The sequence below is a fragment of the Pagrus pagrus genome (genome assembly GCF_965226575.1).
Source record: "Pagrus pagrus genome assembly, chromosome: 7".
Taxonomy (NCBI): Eukaryota; Metazoa; Chordata; class Actinopteri; order Spariformes; family Sparidae; genus Pagrus; species Pagrus pagrus.
Genome location: NC_140191.1, coordinates 4,791,454 through 4,809,333, shown reverse-complemented (window position 1 = coordinate 4,809,333; position 17,880 = coordinate 4,791,454). Strand labels below are relative to the sequence as shown.

General features: G+C 42.5%; 1 protein-coding gene across 2 annotated transcripts; it reads right to left on the bottom strand.

The window, feature by feature from the left end:
* Nucleotides 1-67: 67 nt before the first annotated feature.
* Nucleotides 68-17,618, bottom strand: col28a1b (collagen, type XXVIII, alpha 1b). Of its 2 annotated transcripts, none has more exons than XM_084357546.1 (35): nucleotides 17,474-17,618; nucleotides 16,844-16,986; nucleotides 14,709-15,274; nucleotides 12,753-12,773; nucleotides 12,604-12,663; nucleotides 12,447-12,500; nucleotides 12,324-12,368; nucleotides 12,212-12,238; nucleotides 12,076-12,120; nucleotides 11,951-11,995; nucleotides 10,111-10,164; nucleotides 8,883-8,951; nucleotides 8,434-8,502; nucleotides 7,852-7,920; nucleotides 7,451-7,519; nucleotides 7,236-7,304; nucleotides 7,047-7,115; nucleotides 5,838-5,906; nucleotides 5,613-5,684; nucleotides 5,448-5,516; nucleotides 5,219-5,290; nucleotides 4,884-4,952; nucleotides 4,728-4,796; nucleotides 4,583-4,651; nucleotides 4,433-4,501; nucleotides 4,253-4,321; nucleotides 4,093-4,161; nucleotides 3,863-3,931; nucleotides 3,627-3,707; nucleotides 3,511-3,546; nucleotides 2,926-2,962; nucleotides 2,280-2,834; nucleotides 1,922-2,106; nucleotides 1,324-1,615; nucleotides 68-718 (listed from the first exon to the last, which is right to left on the bottom strand). In XM_084357546.1, the coding sequence occupies exons 2-35, from the start codon at nucleotides 16,983-16,985 to the stop codon at nucleotides 546-548; spliced, it is 3,597 nt and encodes a 1,198-aa protein (XP_084213672.1). In that variant the 5' UTR covers nucleotide 16,986; nucleotides 17,474-17,618; the 3' UTR covers nucleotides 68-545. The 2 variants fall into 2 exon arrangements, with proteins under 2 accessions (XP_084213672.1, XP_084213673.1); XM_084357547.1 differs by having other exon boundaries at nucleotides 1,324-1,471.
* Between the last annotated feature and the right edge of the window lie 262 nt (nucleotides 17,619-17,880).

Genomic DNA, 17,880 nt, shown 5'->3' with positions numbered 1-17,880 from the left:
TTTTGTGTAACCTTGTGTTAAGTTATATTCAGTTAACAGATGATTTGGAAGTGCATTCAACCCATAGTGCATGAAATTATGAGTTTATTTGTTGTGTGACATTTCACAGTATTAAAAAACATAAACATAAAAAACTTGAGACATTAAGTAGAAAAATACACGGTTGTATTATACAAAAGGGTTACTTCTTCTGAATAGAAAGGTTAGTGGTTACAAAGTTTGTTTTATTTTTAACATAACTGCTCAACAGTGTAAGTAACATTACAGACATCATTTTGATTGATTGACACAATGGCCAACAGGAAAAAACACATTTAAAACCATGTGGCCTACTGAACAATTTAAACCTTCAACTACATTTAAGGTTAATTTGGTTTACTGAAGCCTCTTTTATAACAGTTGTTGTTTATTTTCCCTATCCATGTCAAAGTAGCTACAAGTAAAATACTAAGGCACTGAAGCTGAGGTGAACTTCATGGCGTGAAGTCTCAGAAGAATGTTTTTTTTTGAGCATCATGCTCATGACTACAGGCACGTTGTGCACGTTAGACCTTGACGCAGGTTTTTCTGCACTCCTTCTCAGCGGCGAACTGGTTGCTGTTTCCTCGACAGCCTCCGAACCAGAACTGAGCGCAGGAATTGGCTGTGGCGTCGTAGTACCACTTCACCACGTAGTCCCGGCAAGGTCCTGGATCCAGGGGTTGCTCGCAGCGCTCCGCTGAAGACAACGAAAGACAAGTGTCAAACTTAACAAGACCAGGTTCACAAGCCATGCTAGCAGCTCTGTGATGGTATACGCAGGCACAGAGATGCAGCAAGCTACTGTTACACACTCATTTACAATGCCAACATGCAGGTGATGAGCATGTAAAATGAGGAGCGCACCTTTGTTCCCAGGGTCCTGTTCCCCTGTTCAGTATTTTGTTCCATGCATTACCCCTCCTATTGCATTCAGGTGGGAATAACCCCAACTCTAACCCTAGAGCTGGGCAACAAACGACCCTAGGAGAGCATAGAACTGGGGAACATAGGATCTTGGAAACATAGGACCTCAGGAGGGCACGTAAGTAGTTGGGGAACACTGGACCCTGGAAACCAAACCCCTGGAGAGCACATGAGTAGAACTTGGGAACGTACGTCCCTCTGAACATATTACCCATGGGACAAAGACCACCAACATTTTCTCAATATAACAAAATAAAAGATGCGCAGAGGTAAAAAGTATTTGAACCTTCACTGCATATTTCTTTTTACTTAATTGAGACTTGATTTCTACCATTTAAACCAATCATTTCTTCATCATCTCTTAAAACTCTCTGTTACCTGAGCCGTAGGCGTCTGATGGCTTCAGTGCAGGAGTCGGCGGCAGCGGTACTGGTATCTTCTCCTCAGACGGGGTCTTCAGAGTGGGACCCGCCGGCCCGATGGCTCCCGTCATCACCATGTGGTTCGTGGGGTCCTGCATGTCAAACTGTGGGAGGAACTCTGTTACAGGTCTGAAAGGCTCCCTGTCGAACAGTGGAAATCTCTGAATTTCTGAGGAGGATCTGTCATCCGTCGGGGGTCTCTGTGGAGTGATGGGTTCTCTGTCCGGCATTGACGCTGGAGGGCCGGGCTGTAGAGCAGGGAATGAGATCATCTACTGTGCCGAGATAATGTCAGGTAATCACTTAAATAATTAGGATTTGTCCCCTAGGACAATTCATTTTTGTACAAAATTTCATGGCAATCCCTCGACTAGTTCTTGAGACATTTTTGTCCGGACCAAAGCGGTGGACAGACCATCAGAGCCATGCCAGAGGGTTGCTGGATGGTTTTACTTAATTGCGTCTGGATATTGCCAGTGATACAATAAACCATTGTAATAGAGCCTTCGTTGTCAACAGGGGGTAGAAAAAAATGACTGATTTGTTCTCCTCACCATCATCTGGACTCTCCTGAAGTCTCCTGTGAAAGTGGGTGTGTCTGTATCGGTCCTGTATGGAGGTTCTCGAACGTTACCGGAGATCTCAGGGATTCCTGGAGGCAGTCTGGAGTTCGGGATGGAGCTGAACAAATGTCTTTCTCCATCCTCACAGATATGGCTCAGCAGTTTCCTCTCCAGAGCTGCAAGTCCAGAGCAATGCGAGCAAATGTAATCAGTTACTTTCCACCGCTAGACCGATATTTTAAAATCTGGGCAAATAAGTGATAAGTAGGAAAATGTGTTTGTTTTGTCATTCGGGTGAAACTAACCCTTTAAAATGCTGCTACGTCATGTGATCACGAGAGCGGCTCACCTGGAAGAGTTTTGAAGTCATCGATCAGGAACACGTGGTCGCTGTCGGGGTCAGAGGCCATGAGATTGATCTCCTTCTTGAACTCCTCGTACAGCGGGTCGCTCTCATTCACCACCCCGATCACGAACATCTCCACGTTACTTCCTTTAGCTTCTGACACCGCGCTCTCCAAACTGACGGCGTCTCTCTTATCGGCCTGCCCGTCCGTGATAATGATGGCCACCTTCCTCACACCTGCCCGCGCCGCCTTGAACACCTGGTTGGCCTGTTGGATGGCGCTGCCCGTGAACGTACCCTCGCCCAGGTAGGTCATGGAACGCACGGCAGACTTGATCTCATCTCGATTGGCCTCCTGTCTGAGGCTGACCACCACCATGTTGATGTGACTGTAAAGGACCACACCCACCCGCGTGGTGTCCTTGTTGACCGAGGCTCGGTCGATCAGGGCGTTCACAAAGTCTTTGATCACGTTGAAGTTGTCGGGGCCGACGCTCTCAGAGCTGTCGATCACAAACACGAGCTCCAATGGAGTTTGGCGGCACGTCACTCCACAACCTAACGAAACAGAGGAGGGACGGAGCCACGTTATAGAAATAAAGAAACAACTACAGTTCAAAATGTGAGTTTTGAGTTTCTGATGACTTACTGCAGATGGATCTCACTATTTTGATGATTTCATCTCTCTGTGAAAGATAGAAAGTGCAGTACTTTCAAAACTGAATATGTTTGCATGCGTACGAGAATCCAGGTCTTGAGTCTTCGGTCATAAAACTTGCCTATTCATCTCCCTGTGTACATGATCATGACTGTATTCATGTTTCTGATCAATTGCCTGCAGGTGTGTCTTGATTTTCTCTCACCATCTCATGTTTTTTTCATCAACAAGATCAATGCATTATTCCTTGAGAAGTTAATGAAGATGTTGACACAGCAAAAGTTAACGGGGTCTATTCAAGATTCAAGACCTCCGTTCAAGTTTCCTAATATCCGTTCAGTAGTTTTTGTGTAGTACTCAGAACTTTAAAGTCCTAAGAAACTAAAATGTTCCTTCAGCCTTTTGTTTTCTGTACTTTGTTTACTGCTTCCTGTTTACTTCCGTTCGAGTTATTGTGCAAATAGAACATTCACATCCGGTGGTGAAGCAAATTCATATCTTGGCTTCGCATTATTAATTATTTATTAGTATTGTTGACTGCACTGCATGTTTTTCATCGTAATGAGTGATACTTACTGTAAGTCCAGGCTCTCCTTTTTGTCCCATTCTGCCCTGTGATTCGAAAGAGATCAACATTTTTTAACTATTGTCTTTGAAAGCACTTGAATGTGTCTAAAAAACTAATCCAGTACCAAAGGTCCGATGGCTCCTGTCTCTCCAGATTCTCCTTTATCTCCCTTTTTGCCTTTTTCACCTCTGAACCCTCGATCCCCCTGCGAGAGGAAAGAAACACCCGTCTCATGAGCCACGCAGTAGACCAAATAGGCTGGTTAATCTGAACATGTTGCATATTTTGTTTAAATGTCATGCAATTTATCATTTTGCTCGGTTTACTGTCACTTCATATTTCATGATCATGTGTTGTTACCTTGTCCCCCTGCAGACCTTGTCCAGGAGGACCTCTGGGGCCGGAGATCCCTTGAAATCCACTCTCCCCCTGGAAACATACAGTACAGACACCACTGAGAACTTATACAAGAAGATGGAGCTCATAGAAAAGTTTCTATTGTCTGTCTTTAAGCACCAGCACCTCAGAGTCTAAACTGAATGGGTTCCTTCACCACGATAAATCAATGATTAAAACATATCCTGCGGTACCTTTTGTCCTTGGATGCCCTCACCAGGTAACCCTGGTGCACCAGGTTGTCCGGCTCGGCCAACAGTACCCTGCAGGGAAAAGAAACTGTGTCTTTCTGGATACCAACATGAAATTAAAGGCATTCACGTACACGCTTTTGTTCGAAATAGAGCAGATTACCTTAGCACCAAGGAGACCAATCCCTGGTGGTCCAGCAGGTCCAGGAGGTCCAGCTAAGCCTCTGTCCCCCTGAACAGAGAACAGTTTTCTTTAGTTATAAAACATTTATATGACTGAAACAAACAAAAACAGACCACTTCATTTAAGAACTACAATCATTTCCGTGGGCTGAACTTTTACCTTTGGTCCAGGTAAACCAACACCATCCGATCCCGTCTCTCCTATCAGACCTGGAGGCCCTGGAAGTCCCTGAGACACAGTGTGAAATAATTACATAATGCAGGCTGTGAAGGGATAAAACATGTAGATGTACTTCAGGATGATACTCACTGGAGGGCCGGGGTATCCGTCACCTTTCAGTCCAGGTGACCCAGCAGGCCCCGGGGCCCCTCTGTCTCCCTACAAACCAAACCATTTGTTTTTCAGAACTTATCATGGGGAGGATCCGTGAAGATTAAACCTGAGCTGAACTCACCTTTGGTCCAGGTAAGCCAATCCCTGACTCTCCCACAGCTCCAGGTGGACCTCGTGGACCTAGTTCTCCCTGACAAAAACCAGAAGTAGAACAATGAACCAGGCTTGTTGCTGTTTACAGTTACAGCTGTGGTTTGTTTGCACCACATGAGCCTACCTTGGCACCAGGTATACCCTTCCCTGGTGGTCCAGTTTTTCCTGGTGGCCCAATAATTCCTGGTTCCCCCTGCAAGAGAAAACACCTATTAGACTAATATTAGTTTAGTATTATTATAATTATAATTAGGTAGTTTTAAGCCTATAGAGAGGTGGACCCCATGGGACCTTATTTTGGGAAAGCTATGTACCGGTGTTGTCTGACTCAACATGTCCTTGCTTTGGAGATATTTTAGTCCCACGACACATAAACCCCTCAGTATCAGCAGATATTAAAATTCAGGTATAAGAATCCAACATTTTCATATAAAATTGACCTGTTGTGTGCTTACAGACCTTTGCCCCCATTGGCCCCACTGGACCGACTGCACCGGGCTGGCCTCTGGTCCCTCTGTCCCCTGGGGGTCCCTGCAAAAACAACACAAGACTGCTGTTCATATTCAACCAAATAGCCCTCTGACTCATCAGCTTTGAGTTACACTGTTATCATATTACGGGGATTTTTTTCTGTAAACTCAACATATCAAGTATACAGAACATATCAACTGTGAAAAACGTCCATTACCCGTTCTCCAGGTGTGCCTTTAACAGAAGCACCGACAGCTCCCCTCGGCCCTGGTAACCCGATGTCACCCTGACATCATTTGGAAACAGTTACTGAAGCACAGACTGATAAGAAAAATTCCAAATAATATCGAAAATAGAAAACAGGTTCGAGTACTGATGTTACCTTCAGTCCCGGGACTCCGTCCTCTCCTGTCTGACCTGGTATACCTGGTAACCCCTCAGCTCCTGGGTCACCCTGAGAGAGGAAAATAACATGCAAACAAGCTTCAACAAAAAAGTGATTAAGCATATTTCCCAAAATGTCAAACTGTTTCTTCAAAGGGAACTATACTGTTCTGTGGTGGCTGAGTATACTGCAGTAGTGTTGCGAGGGGAGCAGCACACTTACTTTGGGTCCTGGTTCTCCCACTCCTCTCTCACCTGGCAGTCCAACTTCACCTGGGAGTCCCTGGTTCCCCTGAAAGGAAACATTCACACAGACAGGAGAATATTCAGTGTTTTTACTTAGAGCTTAAACGAGCTGTCACCAAGAAAGAGGTGAAAAATCCTACCAAAACTGAATACATGTTAGTTCTCACCGTGTGTGTGTCACTAAGCCCTAAGATAATTACTTCCTACTACAGATGTAAAAGTTCAGGTCACAAATATAAAGATTCATTTTTTTTAAAAAGGCTCGGTAATTTCATAAAACCGCCGGATACCGTAGTTGTAGCAAATGTTACTTTAACTGGATTAACTTGGGCATTTGTTGGGAACTATTTGTAGCGGTGGATTAATACACACCTGGTGCACTACTGAGCGTTCTGCTTGCAGGACGGTGAGTGTGCACAAAGGAAGAAGATATATCAGGGTTTCGATACACAGACGACACTCAAAAGAACAGTTCATCCTTATTTTTTTTGTTTTTGTGGGATTTTTTGACAGTAAAAATGTTTTTTTTTGTGTGTTTGTGTTTTAATTATGTTCTGTTCCTTTTCTTTTCTTGTTTAAAGTTACACTATGCAGGACTTTGCAGTATAGACTCGTACAAAAATAATCCCTCTCAGTCATGACTTCGGACTCTCTTGTTGTATCTGCATCTACAGAGACCCTGATCTCTGCCTGTATTTTCTTATTGTTTTTTTTCCGTGTTCAGGATGTTTCTGGGCATCAGCGATGGCTTGCCAACCCAAAATGGTGGTATGTGATTACCTGAGACTGAGACTCAACAATCAACTGCTTACAAACAGTAACCAGCAAATCCTACACAGTATGCCTTTAATCTTCTCTTTGAGTAAAATTAAGAAAACAGAAAATGTTTTACAGAGTCACTGAAGTTAGCCTCACTTGAACCTGATCTCAATGTGAATTAAATGTGTCTCAGATTATAAACTAGCAGCCTCTCTGTTGCCTCCATGATTGAGCCTGAGACTGATTCAAACAGGCGTTTGATTGACAGGCCAGCTGTGTCGCACAGGTGCATGTGCGTGATAAAATATGCAAAACAATGTAGATGCAATCACACAATCAGCTGACTGTCAATCACAATTACTATCTTGAGTTTCTGTTTCTGAGACAAACACCCTGTCAGTTAATGGACGTCCCCCTCCTGTCTCACCTTTGGTCCCGTTATTCCAATACCTGGGAGTCCTCTGGGTCCTGCAGGTCCGACTGGGCCTAGATCGCCCTGCGAGAAAGAACATTAAGCTTTTAAAATAAAAGCAGCTGGGAGACGCTGATAACTCAATACGATGATTAGAAAGTGTCTCTCCCCTTCAGTTTTAGCAGAGGTTCCAGCAGTTTTTACCTTTTCTCCTTGAAGTCCTAAACCAGGAGCACCAACTGGACCTGTAATCCCCGGCGGGCCCTGACTGCCCTGAGAAAAGGTTCATACAAAAGTAAACAAAGAGCCAGCTCTGTGTCAGAGTGAGGCGCAGGTGAACACATTGTAGTAAACGTTGCAGCATCAGCAGACAGTTTGAATATAAATATAAGACGTGTATACGTTTCAAGTGTCTTTACCTTGTCACCTTTGACCCCAACACCAGGAAGTCCTCGATTGCCCCTCGGGCCCTCGTATCCTCGATCACCCTAAAACAAGGACAGTTCTCATATTATAATTGCATGAGCTTCACACATGTCCAACATGTTTTAAATGTGATTATTAGGCCAATAATGTAAATTCCTGAATAAATGCACAACGTTTGGAGAAATCAGAGACACATACTCTTGTTTTTTCTATGAATCAGTCTGTTCTGCTACCGGCAGTGAACGTTATCAATTAAACAAATATCACATTTTTGTTCAGTAAATCAAACACTGCATGTTTTTGTTTGTATGAAAATCTGCACACATTTGTGTTACTGTCAAGATCAAGATTCAGTAAGAATTTTCCTTGCATGTTTAAAAAAAACCCGACCCACCTTCGGACCTGGAAACCCGTCTCCAGGTGGTCCGGAGTTTCCTTGTGCACCTGGAGGTCCTGGGGGGCCCTGGAACAAACAAACAACTTCTCATAAAAATCTCCACATATGAGCACAAAATGCTAAATACAGAATGCTTGAGGTTGTACTTTGCACATTGGTGCTGCAGGGGGCAGCAGCGGTTCAAACAATGATAACAACCTTAATTCCCAGGAATCCTGGAATGTGATGAGAGTAAAGTGGACTGAACATGCTCATGTTTTGACAGTTTGATCTGTGATGTATAATAACCAGAAGGACACCAGATGGAGGGGAGAAAGAATATCCTAAATATGTGATATAGCTTCGTCAGGATGTTCGCTCACTCTTTATGAAATAGTTTACATTTAGACCTTTAACTTTGATCTGGTACTCTCCTTAATGCATTCACACGACGAGGATCTTAACTTCAGCTGTTTATTTTATCACTTTTATCAAGGTTACACAGTTATACACAGAGTAAACTTAAAAGTAATCAACTGTGTACACAAAGGATCTTGATGCAGTTACTCTTGTACATTATAAGACCATTTTCATACTCACTGGCAGTCCTGGTTCTCCGATCCCAACAGGACCATTGGGACCTGGTCTTCCCTGAATGCCTTTTTCACCCTGTAAACATGACAAAGTTTCCAGTAAGTCATTAAAGTCTGATGATATTTATTCTATATCTGTCATTTATTGGGGTTTTGTTCGTTTCACATTATCTGTGAAAACAATTAAACAATCTCTCTGGCTGTTAAGGATGTCCTAAAATGTTCTGCAACTCTTAAAATGAACCAAAGAGAGAGACAAGAGGGAATAAACAAAGAAAGATAGTGTTTATGAACTGCATACATGTGCTATACAAAGCTTCATTGTTGTGTTTCACATAAGCTTTCAGAAATTGTATGAAATGGTTATAAAGGAAAACACCATCCATCATCACCTCCTTGAGAGTAAATTTAGGCATTGATTAGACTTTAGGATGAGTTTTTACAGTAAAGAGTTACCTTTCCTCCTGGGAAACCGATACCAATGTCCCCCGGTGGTCCAGAAGCACCAGTGGGTCCTCTGTCTCCCTGTGGCAATAAACAAATTCAGAGACATGTATGTCACGATGACGGCAGTTCAACACTGTAAACATGTGAAATGAATTCAGAAGTAGTGACCAAAGTCATCTGGTCATCTTCCCTTTATACACATTATGCAGTAACATGTACAGGATGCCATCTTGTTCCTGTTGGCATTGACTGTCATTTACAAAAGTATCTGATGGAAAATACTATAAAAATACATGTTATACTCATTAATCTTCATCAGTGAAGCCAAATGGCCTGTCAGTCTTTTTTCAACCTTTTCTGGCATTTAAGAAATAAAGACGAGTCCTTTGTTCGCTCTCTAAAACTCTTGATTAATGCCTGGACTTTTCCTGGATGTGCAATAAATCACAGTAGATTTCATCTGTATAAAGAGATCTTTGTTAGGAAGCTGCAGGACAGCTCTGTGGTGATGGAGGCATCAGCATCTTATTAGCCGTGGGCACACATTTTTAAAGGTCGATCTTATGTGTTGCTCGCTTTTTTAACCAAATCTGCCATCTGACAATACAAATGTTGTGTGCGAATGTGTCTGGGGAGCGCTGTGTGTGAATGAAGAAATCCTTATACGATCTGAATAAATGGATTCTGTGGTTGAACAAATAATAATGCTTTTTACAGACAGAACGCTCTGTTGTCTCTGGGAAGACGACGGACTGGATTTCAGATCACAAAATGAGAACATTTCCTAAAAAAGCTCTCTAAGCCTCACAGGAATAGTTCGACATTTTGGGAAAAATGCTTTCGGAAAAAAAACAAAAAAAAAAACAGCCGTGACTTCTTGGCATCGCATTGAGGTTGCCGGGCAACCAGTGGGGATGCTGAACAGAGATACTGGGTGGATGGAAACAGTCCCAGCATGTAAACCACAAGTGATCATTTTTACATTTCTGTTTGTGTACATAGTAAACCAACAACGACAACTTTTTAATTATGATGTTTTAGTTGTGTTGCGAGCTGTATTTTTTCAAGCCAAGCAAACTCTTTCCCCCTCACCATCAGTCTTACTGTATATCTTATAATGTGTAACTACTCTTTTAATACAAAAAGTGTATCTCATTTCAAGAACTTTTCTCATTTTTTGAGACAGAGTTGAAAATTCCCTAAATTTCCTGCATCTTGAGGTCTTGAGGAAACTTACTTTCGGTCCCCCTGTTCCCTCAGCGCCCATTTCTCCTGGCGGTCCTAATGCACCCTGCAAAACAAATATTAAATATTGATGCAAGTTTTCTTAAATCACATACTGCACAGTCTATGTTTTTTTACTCAAACAACTGAGGCATCCAGCTGCATGCAACAGTCATGTATGAATTTAAAATGTGGCCCCCGCGTTGTATGACCAAAACCCACAACCTCTGAATGAAAAATACAACAAGATTAAAATCAACATTCATGGCTTTCATGTCCTTCGATTCTCAGGCCAAGCCCACAAAATAACAAGGTTATACTGACACTGTGCCAGTGGCACAGAGGAGGAAGAGTGGTGCTGGGCGGCCAGGTCCCTGCACTAATCCCACCACACAAAGTCTGTTCCTGCAAAAGAATAATATCCTGCAAGCCTGGATTCACTGCTTTGGATAGCCACATTGGTATCAGGATTACCCATAATCCAATATTCACATTCCATTAGTGCAGAGATGAATACGAGACAAATTCCACTTCCATTTTTCATATTGGAGGCTGAACAGGCTGTCTGATGTGGACGTTACATGATGTCCGCGTATCAATGAACAGCCGGCAGTAAACTGAACGATCAGGGGCGTGAAGCATCAGGGACAAAAGTATAACTATAACAATTAAAAATGATTTAACGGCAAAGTCAAACGATTAAATGAATCTGGTGATAAGTCAATACAAACTACGATCAATGAAACTTTATTGAAGTTAAATTATTTAAACAAGACTAAGTCAACAGTCACGCTCACCACTCTGTGAAGCCGTACTTAGACATAAAGGTGCTCAGGGCTAAATGCTAACATCAGCATGCTAAAATGCTCATTTTAACAATGCTAGCATGCTGATGTTTATCCTACGTTGTTTGTCAATCCCTATGAACATATATCCGTGTAAGAATTGTGAATCCGTAGGCAAGAGACAAGATTTTGGTATCAGTCTGTTTGTAGTCTGACTTTTATTGACCAATCACATTTGAGTGCATTTTGGTGGCATGCAGGTAAACAGTCTGTGTCCGAGTCTTCAACTCCATTCTTGCCTCTCAAGTTGCTAATGTAGCTGTAAACCATGACCAGTGCATGGAAGAGGAAGTCTTGGCTTGGATATCCTTTATGTAGATAATGGCGGTTGTTCTCAGAGGCTAAATAGTCGTTAGACTATAGCCGATGGGTTGATAGCGTTCTAACATTTGGTAATCAGCACCAAACGAAACATAGAGTTGATCACGAGTCAGTAGGATTCATAGACTGTATAAAACATGGAAGGAGTCTTTGTGACGTCACCCATAGGTTTCCGAAGAGCTGTTGTGAAGCTCAGTGTTGTGGCTCCAGCTGTTACCATCTTGGCACAGCCTGACTCCCCCTAACTCCCAGCTAATCCAAACATGGGCAAAGAGGTAGAGCGTGGCTTAATCTTTCCGCCCCGGAGGTCACCGCTTGGTTGGATTCATCTTCCACGGACCATGAATGCATGAATGAATGAGTGTTTGTACAAAGCTTCGCTGCAATCCATCAGATATTTTCTGAGAGCTTTCAGTCTGGACATAAGTGGTGACCAACACTTTGATAGCATTGGCCGAGTACTGACACTCACTGTTCTTATTTAAACTATTTTCTGGACTTTTAAGAAATAAAATTGTTAGCATTTTGTTTTTGTCACTTCTACTTACAATATACTTTTAGTATGATGTTTTTTAATGCTGTATATGGAATTAGCCAACAAAATTCCTATTTGTTGGGTCTAAAATGAGTACACTAAGCTCATTATTGCTATCGTTCAACAAAAAAAGACATCTATTTATGCTCTACCTGTTCTCCTTTTGTTCCTCGCTGGCCTGGAGGTCCCTCAGGTCCCTGCAAAATGACACTTAATTCAGTATGAGGACAAACTCTGTGAGTATTGATGACAATAATGTACTTAATAATGTCCATACAATGTCACCCTTTTCACCAGGAGTGCCACAGTCTCCTCTCTCCCCCTGAAACACCAAACACAACAGTTTACCCTCTTGTTTTCTTCAGACTTGAATATAACTGATTAGCATGTTGCTAAAGCTAAACGTCACCCACCTTGTTGCCCTTATAACCTGGTCGACCCTGCAAAAGGTGAAACACACTTAAAATCTGCATTTCATCTGATGAAAAGCATGTTATTTGGTTGTTAAAGTGAATTTTTTTTTACCTCTGGGCCGTCATTTCCAGGTCGACCGTTCGAGCCAGACTCTCCCTGATAAAAAAAAGATGCCAACTTAAAGTAAAATCAGACACTAAAATAGTTAAATATCTTCTTTATGTGATGACTTACCCTCGCTCCTTTTTGACCAGGTGACCCTCTGAAGCCTGCGTCCCCTTTTCTACCCTGAAATTAGTAACAGTCAAGTCTTAACTAGGTGCTAAAAGACAAAATCAAGCCATGCCATGATGAAGAAATACAGAAAAACCCAGACAGATTTTTGACTCACTGGACTTCCTGGAGGGCCCCTCTCTCCCCTTTCACACAAACAGACTTGGGCCTGTGGACACTAACAGGAGGGAAAAAAAGTCAATGCTACATTTAAAATTTACAGTGTAATTATAGAGGTAAAGAGCTGAATTGCGTTGAAAGACTTACCCCTTCAAATGCGACTGCAGCCTGGATGCAAAACATGAGACAACACATGTTCAGTTACAGGTTCAGTACCACAGAAAAGATCCATTTATTTGTTTGAGTCAAAACTTGGTACCTCCGTGTTAAATATTGTCTTTCCTCACAACTAGTGAAATAAACTATTGTCATGACTTTAATAGTTTATCACAGCACAAAGACATCAGTCAAAGTTATAAATGACCTGTGTTTGTACTTGTTTTGTTAGATCGTAGTGCTGCATTTGACTCCATTACCATCACATCCTATTACAGAGACTGGGAACTTTAATTAGCATTAAAGGAAGTGGATTAAACTGGTTTCAAGGTGCAACATGTGAGAATTAGTCGAATTTTTACGCTAGCATATCAGCAGAGTAACCACAAACTGCTGCTAACTGAAGCTGCCCATTAGCTAGTTAGCTTAGTTAGCCATGCAGTTAGTGGTCTGGAGTGGGAACTTGGGTTAGGGTTAGCACTGGGGGAGTGTGAGTGTTGTATACACTGCTTGCACAGGAGCTTCGGACTTTTCAGGCCCGGAGCAGGGCGGGACCCAGGAGGGAATGTTGGCAGGGAGAGGTGCCAGAACTTCTTATGTTTTTTACATTCTGTTCATAATTTTGGTGAATCTCTGAACAACTGAAACTAAAAATTATACACATTGCACCTTTTTCCACAAGGTTCTGTGTTTGGACCATTGCAGTTATTATTTTTATTGCTGTTGTTATTGTTGTTGTTGAGACAGATGGCCGTCCACGAGGAGTGAGGTTCTGATGGAGGTGTCTTCCTGTTAAAGGCAGTATGTCCTCTTCGCTGTCACCACGTGATTGCTCATTGGAAATGTTGCATCTCTGCAAATTAGAGTAGTCTAGACCTGCTCCATATGAGATGAGAACTTCTGTCGTAATTTGGCACTACACAATTAAAACTGACATGACTGTATTAATATGTAGTGTCTTTCTTGTAAGCTGTAAGTATGAATGGATAACTTCACACATTTCTGGGGAGCAGAACAAACCAGGCCACTCTCTCCGACAGGCCCTGACCCCGACATTTCTGTCTGTGTGGAAAATGCAAAGCAGGCGGGAAAGCCCCTCATCGTGCAGACACAACTCTGTCACGGAGACATGAACCCGCTGTAAGGACACGAGTAAACAGTGGTTCATCAGTGCCTCTTAAACATGTGATGGACCAAACAGAAAGCATAGTTTCAACAGGTGTTGATGTCAGGGATCAACCGAGGACTGGATATGCACTGGTGAAATCAGATGGTGTTATAGCAGTAGTTGATGTGATTAAAGCCCCCTTGGTTCCCAATGGGTTCGGTACTGAAAGGACCCTAGACATGGTGGAGTTCCACGGCCCGGTAGAACCCCTTAAAAAAAACTAAATCTACTTGAATCTCTTCAATGGTTACAGAGAAAAAAATATTCCCAGTTTCCTTTTATATCCTTTTAATTGATCTTTGGTTCTCTTGGAGGGTCCCAACCCCAAGATAGGGAATCACTGGTGTAGCCTAACATTTCCAAGCCTTGAGTTTTGCATTACAGCAGTTGCCATGTTGTTTTTTGGGGGTCAAAAATGGCCGTATTTGGACAAGAAGGGGGAACTAGGGGGATATCCTAACTGGTTCTGACTGAGAACCCAAGAACACACTGTGGTAGCGACTTCTCAATCACAGTGTAGCCACATCTCAAGCATACCCAACTTTATCTTCTATTTTACTCTAAATGGGACCAAAACTTACAAGAACCTACAAGGAAACCGTTTACTGAGGTAATAAATCAAGTGAGAAGTAGGTTCATTTTCTCATAAGCTTCAGACTTCTTCTTGAAATCAGTGGAGTCGCCTCCTGCTGGCCATTAAAGAGAACGTCCCAGTTGTTTCTCATGTCAACACGGTCGCCATCTTATCTGATCTCGTCTCACGTGAGGGCCTCACTCACCATCTCTTTGAGCAGCTTCTCCTCCAGCTGAGGATTCAGAAGACTTTGGACAAACTGCTGAGCGGGTGTGCTGGCGATGGCGCGGAGCTTGGCGTTATTCTGACTCTGCTGGGCGATGTCTGATAAACCCACAGCAAAGAACTTTATGCCGTGACCTTTGGCCTCGGCTGCAGCCGCGATCACATCAGGGTTGCGGGGATGGTCAACCCCGTCGGTCATCAGTACCGCGACCCTGACGCTGTCCGCCGGCGTCTCCTGCACCAGCAGCTGGGAGGCGTTGGTGATGGCGTAGGTGGTGTAGGTGCCGTGGCCGATGTAGTTCATGGTGCTGACTCGGCCGTGAAATGAATCCAGCTCTGTCCAGGCTGAGAATCGGTGCTCTATGGACACGGAGCTGCTGTACTGGAGTGCAGCCATTCGCACCTTCAGGGTCCAGCCTGCTACCTGCAGCATAGCGAGGCGGGTGCTGAAGCTCAACACGAAGGCTTTCTGCTTCTCAAACAGGAATATTTTGGCGCTCTCCGAGCTGTCCAGGATGAAGGCCACCTCAAGCGAACATGTTAGACCTGTGGGAGAAAGAAACCAATAAAACCTCAGGAAAATGTAGAGATTAACAAGACTGTAGAGGAAGACGGATGAGAGAATCTGGAGAAGGTTGCAACTGCATAGTCCTTATTGTAGATAAGTTGATAGATATTTGAATTTGAATAACTTTGGGTTTTGAACTGTTGGTCAACTAAAACAAGCTAATCAATATATATTTATAAAGATACAATATGCAAGAATTCAGCATTACAACGTCTAAAAACTTCTAAACCTATCGTTATATATTTCACTGAATTTTCTGCATGTTTCCAACAACATTTAAACCCAGAGAAATCTGTCATTTTATTCAAGGTAACAGTGTGTTTCCTTTGGTCACCTGCCGCCATGGCCTCATGGAGAGAGTGAGGAAACATGGCATACTGTGCATTTAAGCATTATCTTTGCAGTGTTACTTTCAATGTGCTGATCATTTGAGAAAAACTAAAAACCTGGCTTGAAACAACAGGATGATGTATATGTCAATGCCTGTGCAAATGCAGGACATCAACTGTTAGGTAATGAGTGCAAAGTGGCTGCATTTACAGGATATAGCGCTTTTATGCAAAGTGCAACAGTTTGCCTCTCATTCACAGTTTTCACATATGGATCACAGCAAGCTGCCATGCTGGTCTGACCATCGGGAGGAATTTGGGGTTCAGTGTCTTGTACAGGGACACTTCAGCAGATGGGAACCTCCATCCCTGTGATCGGTGGACAACCCACTCGACGTTCTGAGGCACAGCCGCTCTGCGATGGTCCCACTGTGACCACTCAGCTCTGGATTCTTGGGTTCAATCACTGACAACAAGAAAGGCTTAAAATGGGTTCAGTTCTAAACCTTGACTTGGATTTAAACATCGAGGATTTGAGACGTTAAGTTTGATGACCTTGCTAATACACTGCTGGCTCTTATCCCATATTTATCAAATAAGTGTCTAGTTTGTGTCAAAGACATTCTTATTTCAGCCCGTCATGATTATTAAGTTAACGACTTATCGTACATATCTTATCGGTATCGGTTTATTTATTTATGTATGTGAAGTTGCTCGTCTTTGCTGACCTTGATATTGCCCGATGTTTTACATAAGTTTGTTTACAAAAGAACATTTTTTGAAACATGACACCAGAATAACTACCTGCCAGTATAAGACTTCAGCATTTTATCACATATTATTTATTGTTTTGATTGTGTGCTTTTAAATTGTTTATGCTTAATTTATTTAGGATATTTTTTTACATTACAATTTCAATGTCTGAGTAATAAAAACGTATTAAAAGTTAAATGCTCTTTGAAAAGGTGTACTTGCATTATTATTTCATTATATATCAGTGACATAAAATTATCTTAAAATAACAATGATAGTGTTTATTGCAGGACAGCAGTTATCCTGACAGACCTGTTCTTACTCTCACCATACTTACATCTTGAGCTGTGCATGCTGTCTGGTGAATGTCTGATCCTCCTACTGTACCTGAAGTCTGTTACACCCACAGCATCCAGTGACCGACCTTCCCCGCCCCACATGTGGATAGCTCATATAAGGAATTACCATTTCCTCCATCGTCATGCAACCTGTAGTTGTTCCTGCGTCCTGTCTTTCTTCTCTGGCCTGTGGCCTCGTGCAGGAGAGCCAACAGCAGCAGGCAGAGCGCCACTCCTCTCCTCAGGTTTCCCCTCAGCAACATTTCCATCCTAGTAGACGAAGCAGTTCGAAATGAAGTAAATTAACTTCAGTTTATGCAAATCAGAAATTATTCTGCCAGTGTCATAGGAATCACCTGTTTTATTTGTTACTATCATGCATCCGAGCTGTAAAGCTCCAGTTAAATAAGTAATGTAATGATTCCTGATACTGATGATGTGCTTTCTAAAGTGCTTTGACTATTAGAGAACCAAAATCTCTAAAATATAAAAATATGAAGCCAGAATGATATGTGCAAATACTAATTAGTCTAAGCAAATTTCAGATACTGTAGGCTTTGCATAATCTTTAATGTAACTGAGCTCATGTCAGTAAATAAGCATCTTTAAATATATAAAAAACAAACATCCCGCCTTGTTTGACTAATATAAACATAATGGCTTGTCTAAGCTGTAGTATAAACTTTGCCATTCAAATAAATAACAACTGCATACTGTCCCGGGCATGCAAATTAAAAGTTATTCAAAAATCTTTTACCTATGATCTCATTTAGCTGCTGTCAGAGCTTGTAGTCCAGTCAGCTGTGGCTCTTTGGGGGGCATTTCGTCGCTGAATCTGGTCCTGTGAACCGGGCTGAGACAGACTGAGGACCATGAGATGAGCTGATGTGCTGCTGTGTGTGTAGCCGGGGGCTCTGGGGCCAATCCAACATTGCAGCCCTGGTCCACTTCAGAGCTTGATGTCTGACCGAAAGGACTCTATTCTCCTGACCCTCCTGTTCATTGGCACAATGTGTTTTTGCAGGAATGTTCTCGTAGTGTGGATAGACTACAATAGTTAAACCTGAGCACCACAGCGATGAAAAATATATAATATTGCTTATTATTCAAATCAAATACCCTATAGTGAGTCGGGGGCAGTCTTTCGCTGTTTTCATTCTTGCC

What these genes read in the sequence shown, in the direction of transcription:
- col28a1b (XM_084357546.1), bottom strand. Translation starts at nt 16,985, where the DNA reads ATGGAAATGTTGCTGAGGGGAAACCTGAGGAGAGGAGTGGCGCTCTGC. An exon ending in AGGGCATCCAAGGACAAAAG is followed by an intron (nt 3,932 to 4,092) that starts GTACCGCAGGAT and finishes GTATGTTTCCAG; the next exon opens with GGGGAGAGTGGATTTCAAGG. An exon ending in ATCAGACGCCTACGGCTCAG is followed by an intron (nt 719 to 1,323) that starts GTAACAGAGAGT and finishes CGTTGTCTTCAG; the next exon opens with CGGAGCGCTGCGAGCAACCC.